The sequence below is a fragment of the Gymnoscopelus microlampas genome (assembly GCF_963454915.1).
Source record: "Gymnoscopelus microlampas genome assembly, chromosome: 19".
Lineage (NCBI taxonomy): Eukaryota > Metazoa > Chordata > Actinopteri > Myctophiformes > Myctophidae > Gymnoscopelus > Gymnoscopelus microlampas.
In genome coordinates this window covers 29,144,126-29,154,215 of record NC_139956.1, presented here as the reverse complement: position 1 = coordinate 29,154,215, position 10,090 = coordinate 29,144,126, and the positions used below count along the sequence as shown (strand labels likewise).

The following is a 10,090-nucleotide window of genomic DNA, read 5'->3' as shown; positions in this document are numbered from 1 at the left end:
AGAGAACACCGTTGGACCTCGCTCACGGCGCAGTCAATGAGCAGATAGAGCCAAAAATTGAGTCCGTTTGGCGCCGCGTCGAGCTAGCGGAGATTCAAACACACGACACCTCAACTCCTTCCTCCCCACCCCCTCCTTTCCCAGTCCCCTCCCCCTAATCTAATCCTCCCTCCTCCCCTCTGTCATCTCTCCACAGTGTATTCATAAAAAGCCTGTTGAGATCGAGGAGCTCGTTTGGATTGGAACATTACAAAACATTTGCTCAATAAGCCGACTCTCCTGTTGGCTCCCTTAATGCCGATTAGGGCGCCCCTCTGCCTCCCTCCGCTGGTGACAGGGGGTGTAGTGCAGCCCGAAGTGCCGTCCGCCCTCCCCTCTCTCCCTGCCTCTCCGTCCGGTGCGTCCGGGGAGTAGAGGGAGGGACCAAGGCGGGGGGGAGGGGACTCGGCAGGCAAATGGGCGGCCCGGGAGGAAGAGCTCTCCTGGGCGGGTACGGCGGCTCCACCACCTCCTCCCTGGAGGTGGGCGGGTGGATGGCGTGGCCCGCCAGCAACAACGGCAGCAGCAGCTCCCTGGACCTCAACCAGAGCTCCTCCCTGCCCTCCTGGGGAGTGGGCGTGGTGGGCGTGGTCAGCGGGATCGGCGCGGGCAGCCTCGCCGCCGGAGGAGGCCCCCTCCTGCCCGACGCCAACCTCACCGGCCAGCACGGCGCGGGGGTGTCGCTGCAAGCGGCCATCAAGGAGAAGAACTGGCCGGCGCTGCTGATCCTGGTGATCATCGCGCTGACGGTGGGCGGCAACATCCTGGTGATCCTGGCCGTCTCCCTGGAGAAGAAGCTGCAGAACGCCACCAACTTCTTCCTGCGCTCGCTGGCCGTGGCCGACATGCTGGTGGGCATCCTGGTCATGCCCATATCGCTGATCAACATACTGTACGGTAAGACTACGTTACCCATGGTGCACCTGCTTTGTGCCTCGTCATCATCATGTCGTGTTGCACAAGGATTCACTCACAAGCAAGTGGACATAATATACAGTATACCGTTGCTGACAACTTTAGATGGCTAATTGCCAAACGTAAACCCGCCTTACAATGGTCACGTATTGACAAAAACACAAGGAAATAGAGGGGTATATATAGATCACAATCAACACAGGATAGGCTGGGACTAACAGGACACAGTTAAGTAGGGTTAACAATAAACAGGGTGGTTAGACAAGATACAGTAAGTAACGGTTACAAGGGCAGACAGGAAGGCACAACAACATTACTGCAAAATAGGATTACTAGGCTACACAAGAAACACTTCAACAACCTAACACAGAACAAGAGGACCAACAGAGACTAAATAAACACCTAAACCAAACAGAACAGTAAATGTCCAAAAACTGAGGAGTGGCGGCCTACGGCTAGGGGGCTGAGTAACGGGCCGTGACACAGAACACAAATAGAGCGGAATCATTTAATAGTGGGCTTGATCTCTTGGCAGAACCCAGTCATGTTACTGTCACGACCCTTTTTTGTTTTCTCCCCTCAAAACGTTGGCACATCCTGCTCTACATTCACCTACAACACACATGGGCAACAGAGCATCTCAATACGACCTGCGACGTCCCTCAAAGGAATACAAAACAAGGCAGAGACATTTGTTCGTCTGGCTCTGCGAAACAGACAGCCTTGAGTCCATATTTATAGCATAATGCTGTGTATTTCATTAGTGACCTATGAACTGGTGCATATTATCAGAAAACTGGCGAGATGTAACTAAGTAGGCTCATTTAAAAGCTGCTTTGGAAGTGGATTGTTTTATATAAGTAGTGATCTTTTCATTGTAACCTCAGAGTACACCAGAGTGACACATACAGATTTAAAATTCATGCAGTTTTAACATTGTTTCAGCGCTATGCTGTTTCAAGTTTAAATTGTGGTCCTTCGTTTGCTTTTCAAATTAAGTATGGCCCTCTGGGGGAAAAAATGCTGCCCACCCCTAGACCTAGAAGCTTTTTCCAGACTTTCAAAATGTTCGTCTCCTTCAGGAGATTTGAAATATTTAACTATAAAACAGTTTTAAATTAGGTCCTGTCATGTGTGATGCAAAGTGGGCTGACACAAACGCACCAACTTTGGAGAGTTGGGGACAATGGATGACATCATTCGTTTTGACATGGAACGTCCCGTGTGTCAAGACCGATTCATGCTTAGTCGCTCCCTTAACAAGCTCTCTTGTGAGCTTGTATAGGTCTGCTATTTTCGGCACGCAGCAAACACTAAGGAGGCGAAGGAGAGTAGATTATAGGCTTCAGACGTCAACAGATTGAGCCCACGCTGTTTCTCCACAAACAGTTACGGTATAATTACAATTGGTAGTGAATAGATACAACCACAAAAGCTAGGAAACCAAGGATGCACACGCGCGCGCGCGCGCGCGCACACACACACACACACACACACACACACACACACACACACACACACACACACACACACTATTTATTTATGTCCACATAAACGGAAGTACAAGAATGCCTTGTGCAAAGGACATAAACACTGCCAAGCAGTCAGACAATAGGAAAACAGCCAGTTAAAAAGTGCATAGACGGCAGAACAATACAATATAGTTGACATACAGTACTTGTCAGACACAGCAGACATCAATCATGGATAAAGGAAACAACGCCTCATCCAAATTGAGTGTCTTCCTATAATATACTGAGCAGTACCTTGCTAACTGTTTGGCCCTCCATTTGGAGAGGCCGGTCAATTGAAGGCCCCTCACAAACAGCCTGTGCACATGCCCTAGGCTACCAACGATAAAAACTAAAAGTTTACTCTAGCCTAGCTGTGAGATGGTCTGCTCTCTCTCTCTCTCTCTCTCTCTCTCACACACACACACACACACAAATGTAAATTTGCCTTCATATTTCATTTTTACAGCAGCTGTCAAAACCCCATCCCACTGGACAGCTGTCTCTATACAGTAGCACACCATAGCAAGCTTCCTCTCATTATGAGAAAGACCTTTCTCTCTGTAATTAGCGTAACAACCTCCACTTCCCCCGTTAGCATGCAACGAGCTTCACACAGCCTTGCCATTTAAGCCTCAAGACCGAGGAACATGGAGGTATCATGTATGTATGGGTGCTGTATTGCCCTAACGCCACTTCATTACATTGACATTTATGTGTGTGGTGGCATTTGCGGTTCAGTTCTGTCGTTCTTTATGGCCATGCAGGTTCCTTCCTACCTACACCTATCGTTCCAGTTTAATTGCTTCAACTACTGTACATGAGCCCTAGGGTCCCCTTTCTGCATGTGTTAATAGGCGAACATTCTGCAAAAAAATGCATCTATAAGCTCACAAAGCGTTGCAATGTGACATGTTGTGAGCTTGAGGATTTGCTTATGGATATAAGACGTTTCTGCCCGAAGGCAACGATATTGAACAGGGTAGCAGTAGATAGTGCAGCACAGCAACTATCTTTCTCTCTCTCTCTCTCTCTCCCTCTCTCTCTCTCTGTGTCTGTCTCTCTCTGTTTATCTGCTAGCTCAAGCTGTGCTTTCCGTTGATGGCTCCCTCTGTTCATCGACTTTAGACGCACAAACAGATATACAAAGAAATCTCTGTTTTTCTCGATGTTTCCTTATCTCCTCTACCTTCTTACACATCATGTCCAGAAGCCTGCTACCTCTCTCGTGTTTCTCTCCTTTCAATGCATTCACTTACGCAAGCCCACAGCCCTGCAGCGTGTGTGTGTGTGACTGAACAAACAGTGTAAACCATCAGTGTGGCATTTATCTTCATCGATTGACTCAGTCACTGATGCTGTACACACACACACACACACACACACACACACACACACACACACACACACACACACACACACACACACACACACACACACACACACACACACACACACTAATCATAGGGGGGAATGCTTTATCAAATGAATGTTTCTGCTATTGTGTGTACATGTGTGTACATGCGTGCGTGTGTGTGTATGCGAGTATGTGCGTGTGTGAATGTTGTAAATGCACACCCTGTTAGGTATGAGTCATTAGTTGTGTCCAGAGGATCATTGATTAAAGTTGGAGAGTGTTTTAAAGACCTATTGATCATTGCCAACTGTCAGTTCTTAATTGATGTAACCGCTGGTCATTCCAAAGTGCCGGTTAAAAAGAAACAGAGACTGGTCTTTTGCAGTTAGAGCTCCGACACTTTGGAATACCCTGCCTGAGGAGATCAGACCTGTTGAGCACGTGCCTTGTTTTTAAATCTCTTTCTAAAACACAGGTTTACAAAGCTGTTTTAATCGCTAAACCCTCCTAGATTTAATTTAATCACTTAAACCCCAGCATCCGTATTGTGGGGAAACTGAGACACCTTTGTGACGCCTAACAGAAAACTGAAAATACACTAGAATAGAGCTCTGAGGGACTCCGCTCAACCATTTAAGTTGTATTGTCTCCGCCAAGCCGAACGGCCGAAGGCTGGAGACTATAATGTTTTCACTCCTGTCCGTCTGTGTGTCCATGTGTGTGTCAGTCTTTCTGTGAGCAGCTAATCTCTGGCACTGTTTGCTTGTGCCTATCCTTGTGAAACGGATAGGCAAAATAAGCCATTGGCTTCAGCCTACATCTTTTTGGTCTAAACCATATGATATGACATGATATGATGAATTTTGAATGTTACTGTTATGACCAAAATAAATTACTACTGTTGGGTCGATTGGCATGAAACTTTGCACGCACACTCCAAGTAAGCCGATGAAGAACCTCCACAACCTTTCAATTCGGCCTCATGGTGGCGCTACAATAGCCCACTTCACGTTTTGGCATAACTCTTGAACCGTAGGTCAACAATCAAAATATTGTTAGTTTTTTTCCCATGGATTCCTTGGATCATGACACAACTCCTATAGGCCCTGGCTATTTGTGCCTGACTAGATTTTCCTACAAATTGCATCCTAAACACTCACCAATTGTTAAACATGATCATGTGATCAGACAGAATTTTCTAGCGTCTGCACGAACACAATTGGCCCGTGTGCGGGGGGAAGGAAGGGGGCCACGTAATCCTATGGGCTGGGGCGGCACCTGTCAGCTGGGAGTGTTGGGCGGGAGGAGTAAGACGAAGGCTCTACGTCCTCCCGTTGGGGGCTCCTCACTGGCAGGTGAGTCAGTAGGATACAACAGCAGTAACAACACAGAAATGTATGTGGGGAGGAGTCAATTGGCATGAAGACTAAATTGGCGAGAAAAAGGGGTAAAAAGCAAAAACATATTATGTTTCTGAATACATTCCTATTGGCTATGAATGCCTTTGCATGCCTTCGCAGGCCCTGAGTGCGTTCCATCAAAGTAGGTGCCGCACCAAATTGTCTTTCTGTCCGTAACCTGCTCTGGTATTGACGTCACACAGACTATCCATTTTCTATTTAGAATTCAGTCTGGCATGGTAATACCCTCTGGGACACACAACCACCCAGGGCAATCGGCAGAGAAAGCCATTTGCCTTTTTTATTGCCCCGGAGAACGGAGGAGAGAGCAAAGTTGGCAGCCAAGATTGCGGCCTTGAAAGACATTCAACCAGGCTCAGTTGGTGGCCTTGAATCACTGTCACCAGGCTGGTGTTGGCATCCATGAGAGAAGAGATGGGGGGATGGTTTGTTGTTGGCAGTAATAGAGGAAATGAACCAGCTGGAACACATAGAGAGAGAGAGAGAGAGAGAGAGCTGGAAGGAGAGAGACGGCAAGACAGCCCAGCCAGGGGTCCACTAGTAACAGCAGCAACACCTATTTCCTTTCGGCCTCGTTGTACAGTCTTTCACAATTTTTCACAGAGGCAGCATCCAGACATGGACCCCCTAGAGCTGCATACACCCCATGTGTTCACCCCGCTGGATCACAAAAAGGAACATTGGGAAAAGAGGTTCTGTCACTTACAGTACACTGGCTGGCCCGCGGTGCAGTCTCGAAGACAGAGAAAAGAGAAAACCATAGGACAAGACAAAGAAGACTAGACTAAGACAACAAGAACTCAGTCACACTGTCAGTCAGTCACAACAGGAGAGAGTAGAAACTAAACAGCGTGCGGCTCCTTCTAGGCGAGCCATCTAGAAGAGGATCTGTAGGTGTCTTGTCTGTCTGTCTGTCTGTCTGTCTGTCTGTCTGTCTGTCTGTCTGTCTGCAGTGGAGGAAAAAGTACTCAAATGTTTTACTTAAGTAAAAGTATCAATACTGCAATGTAGACATACTCTATTACACGTAAAATCCGGAATCCAAAATTTACATGAGTAAAAGTACAAAAGTATTGGTATCAAAATGTATCCTACTTAAAGTGCCAAAAGTAAATGCACTAAAATGTTTGAAAATAGCCGATCTACAAACTCGCCGCGATGTGACGCTTTGTGAGCTTGTAGATCTGCTATTTTCAAATAGCCTTGGTATAAAATTAGGCTAAAGTGGTTAATGTATGTTTTATAATCATTTATATCTGCTAAGTAACTCGTAACTAAAGTTTTCAAATGATTGTAGTGGAGTAAAAGTACAATATTTGCCTCCGAGATGTAGTGGAGTAGAAGTAAAAGTATAGACAATTGGAAATACTCCAGTAAAGTAAAAGTACCTCAAAACTGTACTTATGTGCACCACTGTCTGTCTGTCTGACTGTCGGCGCCTAATTTCACAAACCACTGGACTGATCAACGCCAAATTCCGTGTGCACGCCGCCAGTAGGGCAAAGAAGTACGTCCATGCATGTTTTGTATTCTTGTGGACCCCGAGATCCTTACACCTTAGTGAACACTGTAGAGAAAGACTATGGGCCCACAAAGAGAGCAGCATCACAAAGCCCTGCCAGAGGCCCATCAGAGAGACCCCGTGGAAGGTTATCTATCAGCTGCCAACAAGAAACAAGACAACAGCCAGAGGATACAAAAACAAGCCACCCGCACCAGCTAAGCATTTGGTTAAAAACAAGCTTGCGTGCGTGCGTGCGTGCGTGCGTGTGTGTGCGCGTGCATGCACACTCATGTTTGTGTTAGTGTGTGTGTGCGCTTGTATTTGTTTGTCTGTGTGTTAGTCTGTCTGTATGTGTGTGTGTGTGTGTGTGTGTGTGTGTGTGTGTGTGTGTGTGTGTGTGTGTGTGTGTGTGTTAGTCTGTGTGTCTTTGTGTGTGCCCAGAGCTAATCTTGCAAACCGCTGGACCGATCCATGTGCACACTGCCAGTAGGTCACATTCGCAAACGTTTTATACTTTTTTTTAACATTCTTTTATATTTATTTTATAATTGAAGTAAAAACGGGCCTCTGATGGCGCTGAAACCTTGGCCAAATTTGTAGTCATGCATCATACATGCAGTATGTCAAAGACGACTGACATCATAGATGACTGACATCAACAGGCTGGCCACATGAAGTCTGAGATGCAGACTTTTGTTATTTATGATACATAATCCTCTCCACACATTTCTGTGGTTTGCCACCCTACTGGCTCACCTGAGGAGGTCCCACCGGGAGGATGCAGTGCCTCAGTCCTACTCCTCCCCATTCAACACACCAAGAACCACACTGAATCATTGTCTTTCTGTCATTTACCCCGTTCCCTTATCGAAATCACATGGACTATATCCATTTAAAATGTACTATTCAGTCTGCCGTGGTGAGACCCTCTGGGACGCAACCAACCACCCCGAGCAATCTACAGTACAGAGCATGCTGCTTGGCTTGGTGATTGGCCCAGGGAACGGTGGAGGAAGTTAAGTTGTCAGCCTTGAATGACAGTCACCAGGCTGAGTTGGCAGCCATGAGGGAAGAGATGGGGGGAGAGAAAAATATCTTTGGCAGTAATAGAGGACATGTACCAGCTGGAGCAGAGAGAGCTAGAGCTAAATGGAGAGAGACAGGAAGTCAGCCCTGCCAGGAGCAACATTTCTCTAGGAAGGACCACACTATAAATCAAAAGTGTTTAAGTGTTTTTATTGAAGAGAAACGAATGAGGGACTTCGGGCTGAGTCGTCGATGCGGAATCGTTGATGAGGAATCGTTGATTCCGAGTCTTCGATGCCAAGTCGTTGATTTTGAGTCTTCGATGGCGAGTTTTCGATGGTGAGTCTTCGATGCCGAGTCATTGATTTCGAGTCTTTGATGGCGCGTTTTCGATGGCGAGTCTTCGATGTCGAGTCTTCGATGTCGAGTCGATGATGCAGAGCCTTCGATGGCGAGTCATCGATGCCGAGTCTTCGATGCCGAACTTGCTCAGTTGGGAAGCTTCGAAGGGGGCCCGCCGTAGCTCTCGTGCACGACGAAACCCCCCAGGGCCCTACAGAAAGGAAAGAGTAGAGAGAAGGAATATGGAAAGTAGCGGGTGGGTTGGAGGGTTGCAGAATGTGTGTGTGTGTGTGTGTGTGTGTGTGTGTGTGTGTGTGTGTGTGTGTGTGTGTGTGTGTGTGTGTGTGTGTGTGTGTGTGTGTGTGTGTGTGTGTGTGTGTGTGTGTGTGTGTGTGTGTGTGTGTGTGTGTGTGTGTGTGTGTGTGCGTGCGTGCGTGCGTGCGTGCGTGCGTGCGTGCGTGCGTGCGTGCGTACGCATATGTGAGTACGCAAAAATAACTCAGACCCCTCTGAAGTGAAGTGTACCCAGACCTGAGTGTACAGTTCAGGTGAGCTTAACCTGTGCATTATGAACACGAAGTGGTCCAGGATCACTTCAACCTTTGACGTCGTATTTCATGCCTCTAGGCTTGCCAACGGCTGCTGTGCCAACCCTAAAAATGAATTGCACTATAATAGTGTGAACGGAAAGAGGACTCCCTTCTGGGAGTGCAGTGTTCTTGCGGGGCAATGGGGTACACTGAGCTCTTTAAGATGACCGTTAAGGGCTGCATAGGTGAGAAGAAGCATTTTATATTCCATTCTGGACTTTACAGGGAGCCATTGGGTACAGAGACTCAAATATGAGAGAAAAATTGTCTCTTTTCCTAGTTGTTGTCAGTACAACTCACCCAGCAGCGCTCTGCACCAGATGGAGGGTCTTTAGAGATTTGATGAAAACAAATCGTAATAATCCAACCCGGAGGTAACAAATGCAGGAGGAAATACCATTCTCTGCTCATCTATCATGCCTCGTGCCCCAAAGCAGGGTTGTACTGGGTTATTTGGAGGAGAAAATGTTGGCACGAATGTATGAATAGTTTCATGATCTAATGCTAGAAATATTGTCCCGGCCAGGTTGATATAAAGAGATAGACTTGTGGAAAAAAAACACAACAAAATTATGGCAAGAAGAGAAACAGTATGCTACTTTATGGCAAGAAGAGAATACCTCTTACAGCATATACGACAATACTACTGTAAATGTATGTTGCAGTACGATTGGAAAACCTGTCAGATTGAAAAAGGAGTGCTCGTTTTCTTCGAGTTCACCAACCACCCGTGCCCCCCCCCCCCCCCCCCCCCCCCCCTTTCACCACGGTCATTTAGGGAAACACTGCGGCCCCGGGAGCCGAGACAGGACGGGGGACGGGGGGAACGGGACCCCCGGGGGGGAAGAGGACCCCGAGGAGTCCCGTCAGCTTAGCGGTTTAGCTTGTGCCCCCCTTCCCCGGCCTTCATTTCACATGATTATAAAGTGTAACGTTTGTAATGTAATTAATGCTTTCCCCGACACATTAATTAATGGATCACATAGCTGCTAATTATGTTTCTTGTTGTCAGCTGTGAGCAGAGCACTCGGTTTGTACCGCAGGGACATTAAGCAGTCTTGTGCTGCTTTGTTTTTGTTTTGAATTGTTTTGTCTTTTATTGTACGAAATGCCATGTTTAGGATTTATGGGTTAGGATTATACTTCCGAAATATACTTCTAACTAAACTAAAGCCTCCTGCTTGCGCCTTTTCCTGTGACAACAGTTCATTGTACATTGCTGTTCTTCATGTTTCCATTTCATCTTGCGTGCAGTGGGTGCACTGACTGTGGGTACACTGCACTGACTGTCTTCTCTTGGGAGTCAGGCTTCTCTCAACTGTGAGACAGTGCTCACCGAGTCTTTCTTATCGATCAGTCACAGTGCTTAGGTATTCTGCCATTGT

At 47.0% G+C, this 10,090-nt stretch overlaps 1 protein-coding gene across 1 annotated transcript in view; it reads left to right on the top strand.

Moving 5' to 3' along the window:
- Positions 1 to 455: 455 nt before the first annotated feature.
- htr2cl1 (5-hydroxytryptamine (serotonin) receptor 2C, G protein-coupled-like 1) overlaps positions 456 to 10,090 on the top strand; it is a gene marked incomplete at both ends in the record, with an annotated part of 38,541 nt that continues 28,906 nt past the window's right edge. The window contains one exon of the mRNA XM_084042337.1: positions 456 to 936. Within this exon, the coding sequence (XP_083898463.1) occupies positions 456 to 936 (481 nt within the window). The remainder of the gene's footprint in view (positions 937 to 10,090) is intronic.